Below are 24,991 nucleotides of genomic sequence, written 5' to 3' on the forward strand. Positions count from 1 at the left end.
ATAGATGGAAATTCTCAAACTTCCATGAGCTAATTCGATTGTAAGCATCATGGTTCTTTCAGGTTCTCTGTTTACTATTTCAAAAATTATCTATCAGCATGATAAAACTTATTCCTTGACTTTCTGCTATAGGCAAATGACACCATGGGTTTACTATAACATTATGAAATTCTGATAAAATAATGAAAAGTATGTAAAAATATATTAACAGAGATTTCTGAAAGACTTTGTAAAAAGAGAGTGATAAAACACCAAAGAATGACATTTCATCTAGTGAAAGGGCAGAATAGAAATTAATTCTTAATATGCTTATATAATAGATCAGGAACATCAGGAACATTTTTTAAAATGGCACTTTTAAAAATTTTTTGAAGCACAATGCATGTTTTTGGGGTTTTTTTCACCTGGTGTAAGTACAAAGTACTTTGAAAAAAATATATGAGTAAAAGCATTAAGGCTTAGATAGTGAGCCTTTAATACCATAACTTACCTGTCTTAGCATTGTATTATTCCTTTTAACACAAAAAAAGCATTTTACGGCAAAACTTTTTTTATAACATAAGCATTTCAATCTATTCTACAAATTTTCTCTTGAGTGGCTACAGCCTAGATGTAGATGTTTCTGTTTCCTACAGTAAGCTTCAAAATCACATTTATTACCCACAGAATGCACCTGAAAGCAATGATGTATTACTGAGACAGCTGCAGCTCATTTATGTTGCTGTTGCCCAAATCTTTCCTATTTAATGTATTTGTACCTTCAGAAAACTGCACAAATATTTTACCATAAGTATTTTTACCTTGTCTGACTTGTAAGCTTAAAGACAACTGTAGATTCTTTATTTAGGCCAACTGCTTCAATGTTGATGACATCATCCACTTCTGGCTGCATAGCAATGAATAGCATTGGAAACTTCCAAACACCTCCTGTAATGCACTGAACTACTAGAGTTGCTTCATTCCTTAAAATTTCAGATAAAAACATTCAGTACATAGAACATTATCAACATTATCAAACATAAAGTCAATAAATTAATGTCCAAAATAAGCCTAGAGTATGGAGAGCTATGCGGTATAAATGAAAATACAGATTGTATTGAATTGGAATGTATCCTTAATTTTATGTAGTATAGTATGCATCAGATGCACTTTAGAATGAAATGTAAACTAAATAGTACTTGATATTTATAGCAAAGTACAAGAAGGGGTATAATATAAAATCAAAATTATGGACATGGCCAAGAGATTTGATTGTTCTTCTGCTTATTCTCTGTTGAGTTAAACAAATTCAATTTGTTTTACTGATTATTCTTTATTCACTGTGGTGTTAGAGGAGAATGCGGTCCAGATCATATTAGCTGTTCACATCAGAATCAAATAGATCTGGTATAGCCCTATGTACTTCAGAAAAAATTCTGTATTTTTCTAAATAAATTCTAAAAAGACTCTGATCAGTCTTCAGACCACATAAGAAGAGAGTTGGTGCTCTAGATTCTGATGACAAAGAAACTAATTAATTGTAGTTACTGATCTCAAGAACATAATGATAAAAAAACCCAAATTTAAAAAAAACTTTAAGAAATGGACAGATTAAAACCCAGCTTTTTTAATCTCCCTTTTGACACAATGACACTGCATGATGTTGGTGGATAGTCTTTCCTAAAGGTTTATTATTTTTATTCATTTCAGTAACCTTCTAGATTACTAATAAAACAGTTCCCTCCTGCATCCTAAAAATACTCTTTGCAGGAGACCCATGCTATTCAGCAGTGACTGTTCTCTAATCTTCCTAGTAACGTTGAGCCTCTGAATTTACCTTGTACCTGCATCTTACCAAAGCTTCTTTCCAATCTTCTTCCCACACACATTTGACTGCTTCAACAGGAAGGCACAACTTCCCTCTCTCTAAGAGATTCTCCCTTTCACAGATTATTTTTTTTAAGAGATGGGATATGCTAGTATAAGTTAAAGTAAAACCATCACTTTTCACATCAGATCTATAAAAGAGGATAATATTTTCCTGTGGACCAGTGCTACTGAAGTACTAAAGACTACTTTCTAATTCAACCACCCTTCTAGCCAAAGAATATGTACATATATTCATTTAGGAAGTTTTTAAAGACTGATAGATTGTCTTGTCTGTACACTTTCCATGAGAACAATTAACTTTCCTTGGAAGTCTTTCAATAGTCCAATGTTTAGAGATAAATCTATGTAAACATAGACTAAGGCAGTCAATTGACAAAATCATGTAATGGGCACTAAAATAAATACTGTCAGCTTTCATAGCAAAGATATCACACTAAGAAGCAGAAAGTGAGAAAATCTAAAATACTACAGCTCTGAGGTGAAAAAAAAAAGAGAAATACTAATCAGGGAGGTGATTACATAGCTAAGAGAGACCAGATAGGACTTTATTGCATGTTCTGTTGGTAGTAAGGAACAGGAGCCTACCTCATTGGTTTGTTAGGTGCAAACACTACATTAAAGATCAGTGTTACAGTTCCAGATTCTGTATCCCATTCTCTTTGTAGCAGATGTATACCAATGAAAGACTCAAGCTGTGATTTAATTTCATTTGATTGATATTGCAATTCATATAGAAATTCCACTGCTGTAGAGAAACCTAAATGATACAAGAGAAAAAGATGAGTCTGTGTATACTAACATCACATAGCTGGCTGGGTAGTAGTTACAATTCTTTCATTAGTTAATAAAATGACAATAAGTAAAACTAGCAATTATCCAAACTTGAGTGGTTTGCTTCTAACTGCATAGCAAAATCTTCCAGTGTCATATGATAGTCTATACATTTTCCAGCAAAAAGGAAGCTGGAAAACTTACTTAGGAAATATAAACAATGACAGCAATATTGTTCTGGCTACCACTTCTACATTATGGTGATATATTTCTAGTTCAACAGCCAAATTAAAATTAAAATTGCAAGTACTATTTTTGAGTAATGCCGTTGGGACCACTTAAAAAAAAAAAAAAAAAGGACAGCAGTGTCATTGATGGCCATAAGCCTGAGAAATAGAATACAGAACAACAGCAACGATGTCACGAGCAGCCTCTTCTCTTACTCCCTGTAGCAGCTATGAAAAGGCCAAGTAGTAACAACATAGGACTAAACAGCTGAGCTCCTTGAATCTGCCATCTGTAATAAAGAAAACTGTGATATTCAGTATACAATAGCCATTTGTGCACAGAAGGGAACATTCATATGGGGAGACAGAATCTCAAGCTGCTAATTTGTTTAAAAGTTTTACATTTTATGGATGAAAAGACTTTTAACAAAATCACTAAATCTTACAGTATAATTCATTGTACTATGATCACATATCTCAGTGCAATGTGTTGTTCAGAACTCCTACATATGAATCTCCGTATATATAAGATTCTGGATTTCTTTATACAAAAAAGCCCAAGAGACAATGCATTATGAGATATTTGAACAAAAGGTTAATTTAGTGTTTTGCCAACCTGTATTGCTACTCAAATTTAAGTGAGCTTGGAGATGTCTATGTCTGTAGTCCTTTCTCCTTTTCTGAAACCTACAAATACTGTCTTCTTACTTCACTAACTAGCAAGTTTGAACTTTTGTTGCCAATATTTTTGAAACATTCAGGTTAACCATAAGAAATGTAGCAATTTATACTGAAATGTTTCTGAATCTTGGATACCTTCTCCAAGAGTCTGTGGATCCTTCACACAGATCTCTGCATAATTTACACTAGATTAAGAGTTACACAGACATAAGCAAAATGTTATTACCAACATAGGGGATTATTGGTCATAGTAGATATACACTGAGCACTAAATATACAGAACTTCCATCTGTTTATCAATTTATTATAAACATATTTTCTTACAATAAATGTACTTTGCTATAATGAAATTAAATATGAACATTATTCCTACAGTTTACAAAATTCCTAGGAACATCCTACGTTGTTTCATGCTTTGTGGTTTTTCTTCTTTCAAAATCTAATATTTATGTCATGCATTCAGGTTCCACACAGCTCATAGTAGTCCACGTAGACAAAAGCCAAAACATGAAGATTCCAACCCAAAAATTAACTTATTATCGGAGAGAAAAGATGACATCATTTGGAGCATTCATAGTGAGAAAATTGCCACTCTTGAGCAGATGTTTCTCTCAGCAGTTATATCACACAATGCTGCTCAGGAAAAGCTGATTTTATAGTTCAGATGCTAGAAAGAAAATGTGAATTGCATGCTGCTTTCAGTATCCAATGACATTTGTTTTTATTTTGACATATGTATATAGTACCTTTTAGTTAGAAACAATTAAATGCTTTTTTTTTTTTTTTTCCTGCTCCAGGCTGTTTTGTAACCTGTTCTATGCTCATATTTAGTTAAAATATTGCAATATTTACAACATTCAAGGAAAAATTCCACCTTCATAAATGCCAATATTTGAAAGCTTTGATATGCTGGTTTCTTAGCTGATTTTGATCTACACTGCTTCTCTAGTTTAGGAGTCTTCAAAAAATAAAAATGTACAGATTTTCATCACATCTACACTGCAGACTATTATATTATCATACTATGGCAAGCCTCTGTGAATGCGGTAATATTTTGATTCTAGACGACTCCATAATACACACGCTTCCTAAAAAAAATGGCAGCAGCTAGAGGCACAAAAAAGTTGTGAATCATTGCTAGAAACTTGTCCACAGGCCTCCAACTCGATTCTGTGCCACTGATCGTCACTCTCTGGGCTCTGTCATTCAGACAGCTCTCGATCCACCTCGCTGTCCACTCATCCAAGCCACACTGCTCAAGCTTTCTGATGAGGATGTTATGGGAGACAGTGTCAAAAGCTTTGCTGAAGCCAAGGTAGATGATATCCGCTGCTCTCCCCTCATCTAGCCAGCCAGTTATGCACTCGTAGAAGGATATCAGGTTGGTCAAACAGGATTTCACCTTGGTGAAGCCATGTTGACTCCCCCTGATAACCATCTTATCCTTCATAGGTTCAGTGATAACATTCAGGATGAGTTGTTCCATCACTTTTCCGGGATGGAGGTGAAGCTGACTGGCCTGTAGTTTCTTGGGTCGTCCTTCCTGCCCTTTGTCAAAACTGGAGTGACATTGGCCTTTCTCCAGTCCTCAGGCATGATTGTTCAAAAATGATGGAGAGAGGCTTAGCAATCACATCAGCCAGCTCCTTCAGCACTCTAGGATGCATCCCATCAGGTCCCATTGACATATGAGCCTTAAGCTTGGCCAGCAAGTCTTTAACCTCTTCCTCTTCCACTCAGGGCAAGTCATCTGTTGTTCTGGCCATCCTGTTATCCTTGCTGGACTGGGCTTCCCGAGGGCCAGCCTTGGCCATAAAGAGTGAAGCAAAGAAGGCATTCAGTACTTCAGCCTTTTCTGCATCCTCAGACACCAGGACACCCTCTGTGTTTAGCAGCGGGCCCACATTCCCCCTCGTCATCCTTCTGCTGCTGATGTACTTGAGAAATGCCTTATTACTGTCCTTAACTTCCCTGACTAAACTTAATTCTAGAAGGACTCTAGCCTTCCTAGTTGCACCCCTGCATGCCCTGGCAATGCTACTATACTCTTCCCAAGAAAAAAAAAATTCCTCAGATACCTTTCAAGAGGCACTATTTGTTTACTGATAGGCTACCAGATATCCTGCAGGTCATGAAGCAATAGCAAGGTGAGTTTTTCCGGTCTTTTTATGACAGTGTTAAAGGCTATACTTTCCTCTCTCCCAGATGTCCTCTCATCCTCAGAAGTATCCCAGCTTTTAGCTTTCTTTTTTATTGCTTGGTGGCTTACTGAAAATACATCACTCAAAGAGAATGGCTTTGTTTGACAATGCATCAATGACTGTAATTGCCAATTTCCTATAGATGGTTAAAAGGATACCAGTGATTTTGCTCTAATTCCTTTACTATATTCTTGTGTCCAAATAATTTTCCAGCTTTTTGTATTGTCATATACACTTAGTCACTTTCTCTTTTCAGCATTCATTCTTAACACTACTTTCTTTAGAAATCTTTCTTACTCCTTGTCTTCCAACAGTGTCAATACGTACTGTGTCAAGTAATTCTTCTCTGAAACAGAAAACACCCTTTTCCATATCTTTCGAACGCAATATTTCCACTCATGGAACTTTATCATTTGCCAGTTAAATTAGCATTTTACTACTGTATCAATGTGACCTTCCAAAGGAGAACAAATAGATTTAGCCTATCACTAGCCAAATCAGTTCTTTCACTGTTCCTTACCAGGGTTATATGCAAAACATAAACATAATTTGCTTTACTAAATAAGAGTAATTACACATTTAGAAATTCAAGCTCCTACATAATTATTTATTAAATTCTTCACATTCAGGAATATCATATTAAAATATCGTGGATCTAAGCATCACTTTGTAAATCCCTGTGTGTCTATGCAATTAATAGTGGCTTTTCTGCACTAATGGGAATACAATAAAGAAGTTTAAAATGCCTGTCCCAAGAGAAAATAAGTGTTTTGTGACTAGCTTTAACTTCTGTCTTGTAAAGTGGATGTAAAATTAGAACCATTTTACATTTATAAAAATAGGTTTTTCTGATCAGCCTTGATCAGTCTGAAACAATTTTGAGTGACAAGGAACACTTTGGCTGATTACTGTAGAAACCTGAATGTATTTTAAACTGCACTGAGATGCGGCTTTTACTCAGCAAGGCCAGTTTCAGCTTTTTAGTGGCTCACAAAGTAGTGATTAACATCAATGTTTAAAATATTCCTATATCCAGTACCTGTTATTTGCCCTTTGAAATTCTGTAGAGCTGACACAAACCAATTAAAGACTTCTTAATCCAAATAACATTGTATATATATATCAAAGAGCTTCATGTTGATTCATTCATCTTAAGCGCTTTGACTAGCTACGTTTTGTTGATGGCCCATAGTTAATGAGAAATAATGCAAAAGTATCTAGTGTAAATGAATGCAGATAGATGACTGTGAAGTGCTATGATGTTGAGGAAGCAGAGCTACTATCCTGGAGAGCTGTGCTGACTACATTTTTGACTGACAGAATCTTTCTCAAAATATATTTACAAAGCAAGGGTGTAGTCGTGCTGTTTCCATGGAAGCAATAAGTCCTTATCATCCAAAAAAAGAAATTACAGGGAATTCTGTGAAAAAGTAGTGGGAGAAATAGAACTTTCCCTTAGCCACTAACTCAAAATACATTTTTAAGAGATAACTATTTGTATTTTCTTATTTCAGAGATACATTATGTTGGGCTAGTTAATTAGGAGGTTTTTGACTTCTCATTTTTTTCTGAATGTACATCATACTGAAAAGTAACAATTTATTAATTTCAGGGTTTGTATTAGGGGCTTTTTTTGCACTTTTGTGAAACTGAATAAATAACTTCATATTACTTTGTAATTGATCTGGTTCCCTGTAAGCATTAAAGATTTAAGCTGAGCATGGTTTTGTATAGGTGTTAGACAGTAAACTTGATTTACATAACAATGACTCATTTGTAAGGCTTGCAGATTTCAACAGTTTATAAAATGACAAGCAAAAATAAATGAGTATCCTGTAAATAGAAATATACACAGTGGTTTAGTTAAAAACTGTTTTCTCACAACTCATAAGCTCTTTTTACAGTATTTGACATTATTGTTCTAATTATATTAAGAAATATTAATTTCTTCAGAAATTATTCAGACATTCTCTGTATGATGAGAGAAAAAATTATGCTAAATTGTTTCTGTTTTTTCAGTGGACCAGGTGGTAACCTTGCATATCATCATCAGGTAAATAAAGTCCTATTTGAATTTCTTCATTAAAATGCCTGTGCCTATTGAAGTTCAATAAAGAAAAAAAAATGCATCAAATCTCTCCTCTGTTTCATTCATAAATAAAGAAACAAGCAGCCAGATGTAAATAAAAATTATGTAGCTGACAAAATAATCCATCTATGCTTTCATTTCTATGCTAGTGCCCTGTTCTTTGAGTTCTGCTAAGTTCCCTGTTTTCCAGCAAGAGTTGTCACCCTTAACAACAGGGTAAAATAATCCAGAGTGACACAATTGGTACAATCTTCTGGATTTGACGAAATTGACTTATTTTAAAGTAAAAGTCATACTTGAAGATTTTTTCACTTTTCAAGAGTTTATACTTGTCCAAATAATTTAAATACTGAAGCACAGTACTGGCTGTTTAAATCTGATCTGTCAGTAATTATCATCATTTATCTTTAGATATAAAATCTGGTTACTACACATCACACATAAACTGAGGAATCGCTCTTTCAGAAGAGAAAAAAATGAAAAACAGTTTGCCAGGATGTTATCTTAGAAGTTTATGCTTTTATTTACGTTATTACTGGTAGACTGCAGAAAGCTGAGATAGTGCCATTAAATTTGATTTCTAGCAGGCATCAGATTCATCTAACAATAATGACATTATAATGTCTTTGAAATCCATGAAAATCCTCAGTTATAAGTGATCTTACCTATGATGTAAAGCATTTCATTACCAGATTTCTTTTTCTTTAAAAGATGCAATGTCCCAAATCAATGTCTTGCAGTATGTGCAAAAGCCAGTGTTAATAAATATGAAATATTATTCCTATGAATAAAACAAGTACTATACATCATGAATTTGCAAGTCTTTCAAAATGAGTCCTGAGCTTGCTCAATGCATGTTATTCTTGTCAATTCAGATGCTACCATGTTGGAAGGAAATATCTCAGGCATGTTTAAACTATCTGATGGATGCACGACAGGTCAATAAGAGCTAAAACTGCAACTCTACAGTAAAAAAAATGCAGCATGTATTTTGATACACAGCAGTTCTCACAAGGCTGAATAAACTTAATAATATTTAGTTTTCAAAAAATGCAAAAATGTATGATGCAATTTTCACATGTTTTTCCTTTATTAGATTTATCACTATCACTTCATAATATGGAAGTTAATAATATAATGAAATTAAATTAAAAAATAATAATATGCCCAGATAAGAAGTTATCTTTAACACTACAGTATGAGCAAATATGAAGCTTAACTAAGTAAAAACAAATATTAATTAATTAATCAGTAAGTATATTCTGTGCAAGCTCATGTTGACAATTCAACTTCATATCCTCTCCTGTTTTTAAAGGATTCCAAAGATAAAAAATTCTTTTGCAGGACAGTTTCTGTAACGTGGTATCTCTGCAAAGCCTCTACTTGGCCAGATTCTAAATGCCATAAAAGAGTCAGAAAAGACAAGTTTGACTGCCTCTCAAACTGATTATCTAATAGACTCTAATCATAGTAACTTCTGCAGACTCATCTTTTAACACCATACAACCCATTATACTTTTGACAAAGTCAGAGCATGGGTGAAATCCCTTTCCCCTCATTTACAGCTATGTTGAACATGTATTAGGGTGTCTCATGCCATGTGTTATCGTTTTAAATATTATTTTTCTTAAAAAGTAGGATGATTTTTATCCCCAAAAGAAAGGTAGGTTAAGTCTCAAAGATGCAATAATTGATGAAAGTAAAATGAAACAAAGCAAAATTTGTTGTGGTATGACTGTTAACACACACAGCTATTAAGACTGAGCATACAGCGGTAACAAGTACTCTTTTCTTACTACTTGTACATTGTACTGTTTTGTTTCAGAGAGATATAATATGAAAAGCTGGTGTGTCTTTGAAGAAATTGATTTTCACTGTGCCTCTGCTGATTAACAGTAAGTGGAAGCTGTCTTTCCACAAAGCTTTATTGCTTCTTTCAAATGAGGCCTCCTCCTTCAATCCATTTTGCTGCAGATATCGGCCAGCTGGTGCGAATGCATCACACACATAGGGACGACTTGCAACTGTATTTCCTTGAAATGCTTATATAGACATATTTTTCCTAAGATTAGACTTTGTGGAGGCTATTCTCTTTTAAAGGAGAGGATATATGTACAAGCCTCACATCCAAGACAGATAAAAAAAGAAAGGTTTGGGTTTAAAAGTGTCTATAACTGCAGACATACTGTTACACAACTATCCCATATTTGCAATAGGGTGAAAATATAGGCTGAGAGAACTATTTTTCTAAACCTCATCTATTGTCATGGCAGAGCTATATTGAGTGAAACACTTACCTTATTTGCAATACTACTAAATAGCACTATATGTAAGCTATTTATTCTTACCATCAGTGACTTGAACTATTTCTCGGATGTTAGCTGGCTTATTTGTATTGACCATGGCAGAATATCTTGTGGCACTCATAGCAGTTGAACCAGGAAGTATACCAGTCAATAGCACCTCTACTCTTCTTTCTACTCTCTGCCTGGCTCGACAGCTTATTGTAGCTACAGGAAAACAAGAACCCATTATTTGTAAAACATCAGCATCTTGATTTTTAAAAAAACAATGAAACACAAAAGTTAAATGTGCTTATAGACTGACAATTCCAATAAGGACCATGACATCTGATAGCTTTTCCCCAACCCCCAGTTTCTATTGTGAAATAGTAGAAAATGTTACTAAGATAATGAAAATCTATTCTACAATTAGTTTTCAACAGTACTTTTTCCTTTTTTTTGTAATCATGAAATATATATTTATTTTAGTTGATTTTCAAATAGAAATTATGGCATAGTTTGAAAGATGTCAATGAGAAAGAAAGACTGAAAGGAAAACAAAAAGAGAGAAATAATTTAAAAGTTAAATGGAAGAATATTAAGTTACTTTTCAATTTCTTAATTTAAGAATACTGTAATTCAAATTTCAGCTCTTATAGACAGAATAAAAAGCTTTCTCACATAAGTTTCTCTTTGAAGCATGACACAGCTTTTTTTCAATTCAGGAATTTTAATTTAGGGCTTCTAAAATATGTCTTTTTTCATTATAAGGTAGTTGGGTTTCAGCTTATACACTAGTTTTCATAAAGCTTACTTCAATAGTTATTGTTTGTGGTTCTTTCAATAATTATTGGCACAGAAAAAGAAGAAATTAGATGCAGGAACTGAAAGAAGAATGTGTTTTCCTCAAAAAAAGGCTAGAATTTTCCAGATTTATGGAAATCAACTTGAAAGAGAAGAGCTGAATACATATTTCTCAGTATTATTTTCATCAGAATTATACCAAATAACTCTGTAATAATTAACTCTGTACTCAACATCAAGATTTAATGATAAATAGTTTTAAATCATGTCTTGGTAAGTAATTATGTAAAGTGTTTAAAAAAGAGAGCAATGAAGATCTGTCTTCCATATCATGTTTATTTAGCTTCAACTTTCAGTTCTGGAGCCTGAATCACTATTTATTATATTGGAAAATAGATAATTTCACACCCAGTTCAAGTAATTTTCTTTCTCTAGAAAACCCAGACCTTTTTTTGTATCTTGGTCTTTTCCTGTTTAAGAAAGTTTAATTTCTATAGCTTTCTTCTAAGCATTTCCATGAGGGAGAGTTACTGAAATAGTTAAAAACACAGCCCTTTTTTGAGACGTATGGCTTTATTTTTAAGAATAAATGACATTGTATTACACCAGTTTACCAAGTATTTCAGATTACTGTGTGCATATGTTTCATTCACATCATTTTCTATTCCATAACTCATTTTACTACCAGAAATTATTCTGTTTTGTTTTTTTTTTTCCCTAAATGGCTAAGTAATATTTATGAATGAAATACAGATTCTTGTGGGATTTGACTGAACAAGTTCTTGAGTAACCTTGTCTAATTAGACCTGGCTTTGAGCAGGGGGCTGGATCAGGTAACATCCAATGGTCCCTCCCAATCTAAATTCTTGCTGCTTTAGCTATAAGAATATTATAAAACTAAAAATATTCTGAATTCTCCATTTGTAATCAATTTCATAAGATAGCTAAATTGTAATCTACTTAACATGTACTACATGGATTGTGACCACTCATCATTTTAATGATGTCTCATAAGATACAAAGCCAAGTGACTTATCGAAGTTTAAGTATATTAAGATGCAAATTTGGATGACACAAAAGATGAACTGCCTAATATACTAGCAAAGCAGCTTTGTTTTTGACATAACAGCTTGTAGCCTCCAGGCAACTTTAATAAATGTCTGCATTTGAATAAGTGACAATACCATTTTGATCATTATTTAAAACAATGATTTAAAAACAAAGTAGGTTTCTTGCAAATTGCCTGCTATGAATTCATCTTACAACAGAGATTTTTAAAAAGTCCATTTATAACTGAAAACCATAGGTTTTAAGAATCAAGGCAAGAATGGAATGCTTCATAAATACAATTTTAGTTTTTCCAATGAAAGAGCTAGTACTTCCTTAGGAAAAAAAAATAGCCCAACATAACATGGCAATAACCAAGAAGATACATGTATTAAAATGAATGCAATGTTACTTGTATGCATTACCAACATTCATTGAACATAAGCTAGTGAATAACATAGCTATAAATATTCTACAGTTAATTTTTGCTGTTTTAAATAAGCTTTTAGGAGATGAAAATTACTTAGGATTTGACATTACTTAAGTTTCTGATCATATGCAGAACTAAGCAATTTATGAATGCTAAGAGTTTTAATTCATAACTTCTATACTTAACAAACATAACAGCCCAATAAAAGGGAGATTTATCTCAAATTGTGCCAGTGAATTACATAGCAGCTTTAAATAACACAATAAACATTCACATCAATATACATAGTTTTAATGGTAATGAGACTCATTAAAACCATCATTTTGGGCAACAGTTGATTGCATGATAATATTCTGATTCAGTCCTTAAGGTATTAAAGTGGAAATTAAGGAGATGAAAGCTCTAATTAATACCACATCATTGGCATTTGTCTGCAAGTAAAGGATCCCTAAACAAATTAATTTAATGACAGCAAAAATACCTATTTTTATAGTTTTCCACAGGTATTGTATTGACTTATCAAAAGAAAAGATAAAAAGTTTGTTTAAAGTTGTCCTCCATCTACACAATTTCTGATTCATAATTCTGGGATTACGTGACAACTTTAAAAACAGACACATTAAATCTATAAACATTTACTATCCAAAAAATAAGCAACAACAAAAATCCTGACAGAAACAGTAGATGTCTACTCCACTATTTTGTACCCTGTAATCTCTCCAGAAAGGTTTTCTGGGTACACAAGTAGAAATGTACCCTTGTGTCAATCATTCGTTTGTTTTACCTTCAGTTCCCTAACTCAGCATGAACTAGGACATCGAAGGGCACAAGCCTTCAGATTTTCAACTGCATTTGTCTCATTTTATCCACATGAAAAAATAATAGATCAGCATTGTCTATAGGTTGTGAAAGGAGACTTTTTTAAAAATATGTAATTTTATCTTTAAGATGTAACCAAGTACTATGGCAAATTCTTTTGATCAAGCAGGTGAGAACAAGAATGATTATTTAATTCTCTTCAATTTATTGTTCAAGTTTTTTTCATTTATTACCTACCTGGAACTAATCTCTGCTGTGGTGCTTCAGGTATTCCATGAACTGGATAGATCCAAAGTATTCCTTGAATTCCCCCATTCTCTGCCACAGTAATACTGTTTGGAAAGTAAGTGAAGAGTATCATTATTATAGACTGATGAGAATGGTTTTTTAATAAGTAACGTAGACTTAAGAGTTCTTGGAAAATTGCGACTCTACTCAATTGTATTCAGCAATGCTAAACATATCTAAGAAAAAATACAAAATGCAATCCAACCAAATCAGAACAGCAATATCTTACATCTATTTAGTTTATTGTCACCAAATATTATTCTATCAGTATATAAAGACATTCAGCTTGATTTAGTCTCTCTTCTGCCATGTCTACATTGAAACAAACTGTGCAGTCTATACATAAACATATTGATAGAATTATCATTAACTCAAATATACATAAAAAATAGAGGTATTTAAGAGCTTTGATTTGCTCAATACCAACAACTCCAGTAGTAGATAATATTTGACATTTTCTTTATTTAATGTTAGAAAAGTTAGGTACTGGAACAGATAAAAGTCTTACCTAAATCTGCATTCTTTTCAAGGTACGTGAAAATCTTATGTTGGATATCTGTTGCCCTCAAAATCAGACAATTGACTACCCTTAGGAGCTAGGATTAGGATCTATTGATAAGACTGAGTATCATCGACTATTTTTCCTATTAGAATAAATTACCTCTTTAAGTCTTTATTTAATTCATCAGAATACTCATAAGGCCAGTTTTCACCATTTTCTCTCATTACATGAATTACCACCACAGTCTCAAACATTTTCATTGTATCTGGCACAAATAACACTGGGATGTCCAGTTTTTCTTTTGGAGCTAATTGGATTCCTGTAAGATAGAACAGATTGTTAGAGTATTCTGAAATTTTTTACTTTTTTTAACATTTTACTCATATATTTCCTTTTTTATTTTAGATACATTGTTTAACTTTTTAGCACAATGTACTGTTCTCTGTGATAACAACTTTCATTTTATCCTATAACCTAATTTCATAGCTGGATTTGTGATCTGTCTTCCTTGTAATAAAGTACTTCATGATTCAATATCCTGAATAGGGAAATTCACATAAAGTGTTATTTTAGAGTTCTACTTACTGATAAAACTTTGAAATGAGACCATGGGAGACTCTGGAGGCTTAAAACAAACCAAGCACAATTAAGTGAATGTTCCACATTTAATAGTCAAAGATTCTGTGTAATATATTTGAGTCAATCCCACTATTTTCTAGGAATGAAGTAATTTTTTTTTGAGCATCCATGGATTGCAACATGAGCATAACACTGCATAAAAAAGGCCAATCCAACAGCAATTGGTTATGTCCAAGACAGTATTGAAATATATTTGACCAAATCTGCATTATTATTATTATCCACATTTGCATTCTTATTATCCAAGTCATATCTATTCTGTACCATTTTGCATCTGATTGATTTTTTCATTTGAAAAAAACCCCAAAAATACACCACTTATGATGTCTAAAATAAAAGTGGTCTAATAAATTGCATTTTTAAGGCCCGTTTTCCAATAGCTTGCCAATCTCCCAGGTGTCAGGACATCTACCTCTGGATGTGTTCCAGCTACTTCAGAAATAAAGACAGAAAAACCATACGAAGTAGAACAAGTAAATCATACAGTCTTTTCATTATCAAGCTTATTGCTTTGAAGAGAATTCTTGAAATTTGGTGGAACTGACATCTTGGGGTTTCAATTTCAGTTTTAATTGTCTAGAAAAATCTCTCAGTTATGAGTAACTACTTCTACATTAAGCTTTGAATCAATTTTTTGGTGATAATTTGTCATGCCTGCTACATTGCATACATGCTAATACAGGTCCATGAGTATTCTTCACTGAGAATGACTGTATCTGCTCCAATTAGTACACATGGGGCAAGCAGCACTTTCTCTGTGACTGATTCTGCTGATAACCACAGGCTGTCGTGTGCTCAAAAAATGTCAGCAGGGAAGCTATCTTATGTTCCAAATGTTCACCTTCCTATAGCCTAAGTGGCTTGAGGGTGAAGACCTCAATGTTCAGAGCTGAACAGAGTGGTTGAGAAGAAAATTGTAATTCAATCTTTGGAAGGCCATAATATAAAAAAAGAGGTGGATGCATGGACATTCAGAAATTAAGGTAGAGAGGCAGAGTAAAATGATGCTAGAAAGGAAAGGCCAGAATGAAAAAACAAAAAAGGTCAAATAAGTCACAGCAGGGTGGGAGAAAAGGGCTTGAAATATAGCTCTCCAAAACACAACAAAGGTCAGGACTCATCTATATAAATTCTCTTCTAGCATTTAATTAAAAAGTCTACTGGGCATTGCAACTTCTACTGCTACCTCACAATCTGTTGTAATCATCACTTATTTCTTCAGCACAAACAGCAGTCTTGAATAAAGATATCTAAAGTAGCTTGGGTAGATTAACATAATATTTAAATTAATAAATTGCCCTGTCCAGACTGATTACCTTTATGACGAATTACCTTGTACCATGTCACATAGGTATACCACTGGAGTCAATGTGATCCCGTAGCTGTAAAGCTTTTAGATGGAAACACTTTTAAACTAAAATAAACTAACCAAATTAGGACTGAAAAGTCAATCTTAAATGAGGAAGGTTGCAATTATTGAAGGACAAAACTCTGTAGGATTTCTGACTGTTTTAGTAACAACAGCTCAAGGCCTCAGATATAGACCACTGCCTCACACTATGTAGATGCTACAAACAGCAGGGAATTCTTATCTAAGTATGTCTAGATTTCTGTATATAGGAGATTTGTTATCTAGTATTATGGAAATTAGCCAATTGCACTCATAATTGTTTAATTTTGTGTATTTTTCCATCATGACATAAGCAATTTTTCTTGGAATTAATTCTTGAAAAGTCTTGTATCATTAAATAGCTTGAAAATATCCTCATTAAAAATCCATTAAAATATTTATATTTAAATAAAAAATAAACAATATTTATTTTTCCTCTTTTAAGAAATGTTTAAGAATTTGTAGTAGATTTTAATGTCCCTATTTGATGCACTCTCTATCAAGTAGATACACATGATTTGAAAGAGACATGATAGATATACACATATTGTTGGCAAATGTGATCAAAGGATTTTTTGAGAACCGTTAAAAATCAGCAACTAAGTTTTTTAATCTAATATCTGAAATAATTCATCTGACCATGTGATACTGTTGCCAGATTTCTGAAAATATCTAAAGTAGGATCCATCCCTCTGAAACAGAAGTCAGCTACAGCACTGATATACTATTGTCCCTTTCTGAGAGAAGAGACAACTCTTGCATTAATTGCCCAATTTAGGCCTACTTTGGTATAGTTAAGGCAGAGGCCTATAATGTCTTAGAAGTGTATTCCTCAGGATATATTTGCCTTGAATCCAAACACATACATATCACAACAATATAATCAACAACAGTATGAAAGCACTTTGTTACACCATTAACACATCCATGACTTTCATTTGCAACTCTTTTGACATAAGACAAATAGAAAAGACTGTAAACTAATACCTAGTTATACTACATATGTGTCACATATACTGTTTGAACTGTAGCTTAATTCTGCCTGTTACAGGACATAGTACCTTGGTTTTTAAATGAATTTTAGAACAAAACACATAACACCTAGGTCATTCTGGCTGTGGAAGCTGTTCCCAAAACCAGTAATTTTTACATCACTGGGCTTGCCTGCAGTTGTCAACTAACAAACAGATCATTAACTGCTAGTACAGATATATATGCTTATGAATTTACCTAGTTAATAAGGTAGACAAAATAGGCCTAATTGCAAAAAACACATATTGCTTCATGCTTTCCTTTTCTCCTTCCCATTTAGAGAATGTGGGTCAGAAACTGCTGGTGCAACAGCAGTATCTGCAGCCAACTTTAATACAAATCAGCAATACTAGCCAAGTTGCTCCTGTTTGCCTATGGACCTCAAGTTCTCTGCTAGAGATAGCAAGGACTGATACCAATGGTTGATCCGTTATATTCGTGTATTTATACTACAATGAGTATTCACAAATTCTTCGTAAGAAATTCATATTGAGGCTCTTTTTGGAATACAGCTGCATCACATTTGATAAAAAGCTCTGGGTCAGATATTGATAATACCTTACTTCTCTCACTGTTATAGACTATTAGGAAACAGTGACAGCACTGCAAGCACAGCTGACACATTAAAAAACTGAAGCTATCTGATTCAAACCAACGGCTGCAGTTAGAGTCAACTGACTTACAGAGAAGCATGCAGAGATCTGTGTCTTCCCTCATTTCTTCTTTAGGCAACCTGTTTTTAAGCCTTGCTTCAAGTATCTCCAAAGACTGGTGGAGAATGCTGATTCTGTAAAAGATTCCTTGAGCACCATATCTTTTGACATTTCAGCCTAGAACTGAATTAGATACTTAAATCAAAATTAGTGTGTTTCAAGTTCCCTGCACTGCACTGTGGTTGAATTCTGTGTAATTTTTATGTCAGTCCTAGAAAGAGTAGCACTGTAAGAGCTAAAGTTAAAATGATGAAGCATCCCATAGATGAGATGTTATCTGGAAGAAATACAGATGGCTAAAAATGCATCTATTGCCTCTAACAGTAACTTAGGAATACATTTAAGAGCAAGCATCCCAGGCAAGTGCCACAGTGATAAAACTATGAAGGCAATGAGCAAAATATCCTGCAATATCTTTAAAAGGAATCACTGTCCTATCATCTAATATTGTCTTAAAGCCATGTAATTTTGATGGCAGAATTTCCAGATGTTTAAAGGACTATCTGCTTGATGAATTGATTCTGTAGCATCTCAGATGAAAAACAGAGATGAGGCAGAGCTTACTATATCTTATTGAATTCTGGTGGGAAATCATTTAAGAATGAGCACTTTTTAGTTTGTTTGTTTTGTTGGTTTTGGTTTGCTTTTTTTTTTTTTTCTTTCTAGATTCTTCATTAAAATTATTAGTATAGGATCATTTCAGTTAACACCACAGACAACCCTGCTAAAATTAGCACTGATCATATAATTTTCAACCTAGTATAATCAGGTCTGTTTTCCACTATTATCGTTAGATTATGGAAAGGGCAACCTCCAAAATATTAACAGGCGGCAGCTGCTGCTGGGGAAGGATTGCTAATTCTTTCCCAAGGAACACATCCAGAAAAGGAGGACTCATATCAGGCAGTAAAGACTCTAATATTGCCAGCACTCCAGTTAAGTATCTGAAATACTTAATAAAAGTCAGGCCTAGCTATTCTTCATTTGGTTTCAACTGCAAGAAGAGATAAAAGTCTGGCTAAAGATTTGGTTTTTTATATAGCAGCTCTTCCAAAAGTGGTTCAGTGCTAAATCCCAAAAGTTTAATAAAGAACAGACATAATTTCTGCCTCTACTATTCTAAGGGCGGATTTATTTTTGTTTACAGATTTTTTCTTTTTTTCTTTTAATGCTTCCAATGAGGCTGCTTAAATTTTTGATCTGTTTTCATTAAAACATTATCACAATCGCTTACTATGAAGGTGAACAATTGAAGGACATACATGTTACTAAAACATCACTCATGTCTTGAAACATATATCACTGAAGTTCTGAATGTTTTTTTTTTCTAGATCTGAAATTAGTCAGGAAGATAATTGGTTATTTAGTCTTTCAAGTCCTCTCACACATCCAGGAGCAAAATCCAGGAGTTACGCATCTTCTCTGGGACAAAGAAAATAGAATGTAATGGAATGTTGTTGAACTTTTTAACAATAAAATAAAAGTGCTAATACAATAAAGATGCCAAATGCTAAAGGTTAAATTAATTTTATCCCACTTTTTAATGCTTACATCACCGTTTTCCTTCCTTCAGTTTATTTAGGTAGGTGGAATGCAGGAGAGCTTCTTATCACATATGATCAACAATGGTTGTATATCTAGGAGGACTCTCTGCTTCATGAATTTTGGATTCTTCCATCAAAAGTTAGAGCTGTCCTTTCCCCTGACTATGAAAGCTTCACAAAATCACAGAATATCTGGAGTTGGACGGGATGTCTGGCAGATATATGGTTGAATCTCCCTGCTCAAGTAGAGTTGCCCAGAGTTGGTTGCCAAGGATTGTGACCAGGAAGGCTACTGAATATTTACAAGGATGGAGGCTTCAAGCTTCTCTGGGCAACTTGTTCTAGTGCTCAGTCATCCTGAGAGTAAAATAAAAGCATTCTCTTATGCTCAGATGTAGATTCCTGTTTCCTGTCACTGGGCACCACTGAAAAGAGCCTGTCTCCATTCTTTCCGCATTCATAAAGTGTTTAGAGACATTAATGAAATTCCCTGAGTTGCTGAGTTCTTTAGTTGGAAAAGTTCAGAAATGAATATGCAGTTCAGATGTTAATAAAATAATTTCACAAATGACTGGTTAAAACCTGAGAAGTTGCTTTAAGAAATAAATGTCACAAGGGACTATTTAAGTCTTTAACTGAAAGGCTTCACATCATCACTATCATAAGTACACAATAAATGTATTAGATAACAGTATGTTTATAAGATTTGGTTTTACAATTTTATGAATCTTGTGTTAATACAATTCTGTAAAGTTCTGGCAGAGACTTTCTGGCTTATTTCATTAAGAGATTTAATTTAGAAGAATTTCTTTCTGGTACAAAATAATGGATACAAGATAAGCATTTGCTATTTAGATTAAAAATAAACAGATTGAGAACAGAGCTCAGTAATTAAATATGTTGTTTCATTTAATTCAATTTATTTTGGTTTTAAATGAAATATGACTGAAAGGCAAAGCATAAAGTTTCCTTTTCATTTGTAAAATATCCTTCGCTAATTATAGTCCAGTTGCAGCAATAATAAAAACCATTATTTTGCCAGTAATACCTACTACATTTATGTATCATCAATGTGCAGTAACAATTAAGCTCACAAGAGTTAAGCACTGAGTGAAAAAAAAAGGAATTATTTTAAATAGAAACAAATGAAAAATAGAAATAAATTGAAAATAGAAATATTTTCATTTTATTTTAAATAGAAATTCATTTCTTTAGTGATAACTAAAACAAGAAAAAATACACTTAAGATCTTTGAGAAAACTTAAAAAACAGATATAATAGAGATCATGAAGATCACACTCTCTTATTGAGGATAAATAGTAAATTTTTTAACTTCCAGAATAAAATTTTTGCTTAATATTTTTTTCAGAACAAAGTCTTCATCACTTCTGTATCAAATCAGATCATCAAATTTTGTATACGAATGTTCTGCAGTAATACAGAAATTGTGTAACCTCCTAAACTGATTTATCACAGAACATAACTCTTATCTCTGAAACTGTGGTATCTGCAATTTTGACTTTGGGTAGGTGTCGCAGATCTGTTTAATAAAAAAACACACCTCAAAACCTGACATTCATATACACGTCATATTCAATTCTATTTTCTATGTCTGCTGTTATCTTATTTATTTGTCCTAGCAGCATGGGATATCTTTGCAATTTCCTTTCAGAGGTGCTGTGAATGATGGACTTTGGGTTCAATTTACAGAAATCCAATCAGCCAGGATATTAGGAACGACACATCTGAATGGAAAGAGATGAGAACGGTAAGAAAGCAAAGTTGAACAGCAGTACACAGCAATATGCAAGACATGGGGCAGAGATGGAAAATTATTGTCAAGAAAGGAAATAGTTAGCAATAGGACTGGAAAAATATCTGAGGGATTAGTAAAAGAGTAACAGTCATAGACTGGAGACTAGGAAGAATTTTTTTCACTGAGAGGGTTAGTTAGCTAAAAAGCATTGGAACAGGCTGTCCAGGGAGGTAGTGGAGTTATCATGCCTAGAGATATTTTTAAAGGTACATGGATGAGGTTCTGAGGAATATGGTTTAGTTTAGTGATGAGATTGGCAGTGTGAGGTTAGTGATTGGACTCAATGATCTTAGAGATCTTTTGCAACCGAAATGATTCTATAATTTATAGACAGCAACGTCCAAAATAATGCTATGGTAGAGTAGAATGATTTGAGGAGGCCAGACTGTACTTGTAAAAGAGAGTGATAAATACATAAGAATAAGGAGTGAAGAGAAATAATCAGGAATGGGAGTAGTAAAAGTTTTCTAATTATCTTATGGTTCAACATTTTTTCTAAAACTGGCAGTTTCTGTTGCTTTTTCATTCCAAATCTTTTTTTCCCTCCAATAATCTGATAGACAATAGATCGATCTTATATTCCTTTGACCATTTTATATATTTGAAAATTGTTTATCATCTTTATTTTCCTAATGACAACTTTACATTGATAACATTTTGTGAGATCATCCAAGCATCCAAAGTCTAAGATCTGTAGTACAGTAATGTCCTAGATCCAAAGTCGTAGAAAGTTGGAGACTTACTGCAAAGTCAAAGGAAAAACTGCAAAATCCCTTCTACATCAGTGCACTAGTACAATGTGCCTTTTCTCTGAATGATCCTGTTTGTGATGTATTAAAAAATAGACAAGTGAAAACAGAGAACATCAATTTGTCCTTCCTTAATTAAATTTTCTTTTTCTTTCTGTACACATTTAATGATAATTCTGATATTCTCAAGAGAGATGAATTGATAACTATACAGAAGAAAGACCAGCGACACAGTGTGGGAGATGAATTGCTAAGGTAAGTGGAAGAATAGATAGTATCTTTTAGAAACAAGGTCTTACATGTTCTGCCCTGCTGTGATAATGGGAAAACCTCTCATGCAACCTCTCTCCCCCTCTACTATGGTGAATTGTGTTCTGTATGTAATAAAACAGACTATTAGCACTTAATAGCCTGCCTAAAATATTATCAAAAACTAAAAAATAACCACAAAATTATTTTGAAAGTGCAAGAGGTATATAAGAATTGGCATCTGTTTTCTTAACAAGTGTGATTTTCTTTTTAGTCACCATCCACAAAAAAACCCACCAAAGTTTATACTTCCTCTCTTAAAGAAAGTTCATGTTGTTCTAAGATAAAGTACTAGGAAGTAAATTAAGACTATGACAGTTTTGCCTTTTCTTAATCTTTTTCTAGACCCAAACACACACAAAAATGTCACACACAATGAGTCCACAGCTGAAAGTAATTGCTTCAGTGCGAGTGTAATTGAATTTTTGACACGTCAAGTATCTGATTATTTTTGACAGATATATTTTTAGTTTTATTTTAAAGTTTTCTTAGATATATATATCTCTTAGTCCAATCTCTGAAAGCAGCCAAGTTCTGAAGCTATGGCAGATTTTAATCGAAATCTGCAAAGTGTTGTGAAATCGGTAATGACACTGATGCTGTTACATCCTTCTACTTTTTATATACAACCCAAATTGTACTCCTTGTTGCAAGTTTCCAGGAGACATATCACACTTCATACAGCAGGCAGTAACTGGAAACATATATATATATATATATATATATATACATATGTCTCCAACTGACTCTTGTAAGTGAATGGGATAGAATGATTACTCAGCACTTTTGGCTTTTCCAAAGTTGTTCCATTAATATCATAGAATTACAGAGTCTTAAGGGTTGAAAGGGACCTTTAAGGATCATCTAGTCTAATCCTCCTGCCAGAGCAGGACCACCTAGACTAGGTCACAAAGGGATTTGACCAGGTGAGTTTGGAATGTCCTCAGAGAAGGAGACTCAACAATCCACCTGGGCAGCCTGTTCCAGTGCTCCGTCACCTGCACAGTGAAGAAATTCTTCCTTGTGTTTCTTCGGAACCTCTTATATTCCAGCTTATACCCATTGCCCCTTGTAGCTCATAAACTTCTTCAACAGCTGTTTTAGCTATTATTCTCTCCTGTGAGTCACATAAATCTATTTCCTGAGTTATGCATTTTCACAGTCTTAATATTTATACTCTTCATCATTTGAGGTTTACAGGTTTCTATACACTGTCTCTGCACTTTTTTTGGTTTCTTTAGTACTCAAGAAAAACAAAGTTGGTAAGAAGAATCCCTCTTGAAAAGTAAGTTTTGCCAAATAATTTGACTTGTGTCATAAATCAATTGTTCTATGAATGACAGAACTCACAATATGCTGGATGTATTTCATAGAATCATAGATTTCACAGTTAAATACTTCATATAGTAGGAATATTCTTACTGACGGGAATGCTTCAGTACCCCAGGAAATATGACTTCATTCCACTACTATTAAAAGTATTTTGAGTGGTCTTACAAGGCAGGATCTAAGTATTTGATTGGTGTTTTTCTTGGCATTTTAGCTTCTTTTTCTTTTACTAATTATAGCATTTATTCATCAGTAAGGTTTAGTTTAGGATATTTTAATTTTATAGCGATATGCGCAAACTTCTGTGCTGACTGAATTACCCATGATACACAAATAAAAATAGGTTTGCAATAGTATAAACACAGGTTGGTACCAGATATCCAAAACTGTAAACACAAATCACAGTGGTCACTATAGGAATACAGTCTTGTTAAAACAGTTTAGATAAAGCAAAGAAAACTGAATAATTCAGAACCCATAAAAAGAAAGTTCACTTATGCAGACTCTGTTAAGATATTGCATAAAAAGAAATCCAGACCAATCCCCAAACTGTTGAGGAATAAACACTTTACTAGCCCTCCAAGCAAAGAAACTGGGGCATTGACAGCTCTCCCATCCGTACCCAACCTCTGCATCTGGAGAGGACAGATGCTGTCAAGCTTAAGACCAAGGGGGACACCAGAAGGATGAGACAGAAAAAAAGGGTAGATAGTAGGAAAGCTTGTCTATGTAACAATTTAAACTATATTAACAGAGGTTTTTCTCTATTATTGTTAACTATGGTAGTACTTTTGTAAATAGACTAACACTAACTTTTATTAGCCTGTCAAAGTAAACAAACATTTCTTTTCCTCCACTTACGTATTCTTTGCCCAGCATCTTTTGTATGCAACAGCCTAAAACCCAACACATGGCAATACCAGTTTCAATGTTAACCTTCAAAACTTCTCAGCAGATAATTTCTAGATGCAACCATTTTGAAGAAAATCTTTTCAACTACTATTCAACTTGAGAATTAATCAGGCTTAAATTAAAATATATGGTCAACCATGGAAGAGCAAAAAAAATTTAGAAGACAATTCTTAACTACTTGCATTTCACTCAAAATCTTTAGGCAGGACAAAAGTTCTTTAGAGCTGGAGGTTTAGTCTTTACATTAACTATTCTAAAGGTTGTCCTTATAACCAAAATATTTCTCATACAGCTTCTGAACTCCTTTAAGAGGAATTTCCTCTTCCTTGTCCTTATAGGTAAAATATTGAAAGGTTACATTGCTTCAATGTAACTGAAATATTTGAGTTTTGGCTAAGAGCTTTTATCTTCAGAAAATACGCTTAAGTCTTGACATCTTTCAAGCTTTCAAGTTACGTTTCTTTATAAAAACTTTGTTTCACAATTTTGAGTAATTTCTTTCTCTCAGACAGGAAAATAAACATTCCAAAACCTTTGCTCTACTCTGG

The 24,991-nt window shown here is 33.5% G+C and overlaps 1 protein-coding gene across 1 annotated transcript in view; it reads right to left on the bottom strand.

Annotated features, from left to right (window-relative positions):
- CFAP47 (cilia and flagella associated protein 47) overlaps positions 1–24,991 on the bottom strand; it is a 278,645-nt gene that overhangs the window by 17,401 nt on the left and 236,253 nt on the right. Inside the window, 5 exon segments of the mRNA XM_062004443.1 lie at positions 801–962; positions 2,455–2,626; positions 10,187–10,348; positions 13,458–13,552; positions 14,170–14,329. Of these exon segments, the coding sequence (XP_061860427.1) occupies positions 801–962; positions 2,455–2,626; positions 10,187–10,348; positions 13,458–13,552; positions 14,170–14,329 (751 nt within the window).

The sequence above is a fragment of the Colius striatus genome, chromosome 1 (assembly GCF_028858725.1).
Source record: "Colius striatus isolate bColStr4 chromosome 1, bColStr4.1.hap1, whole genome shotgun sequence".
NCBI classification, from domain to species: Eukaryota; Metazoa; Chordata; class Aves; order Coliiformes; family Coliidae; genus Colius; species Colius striatus.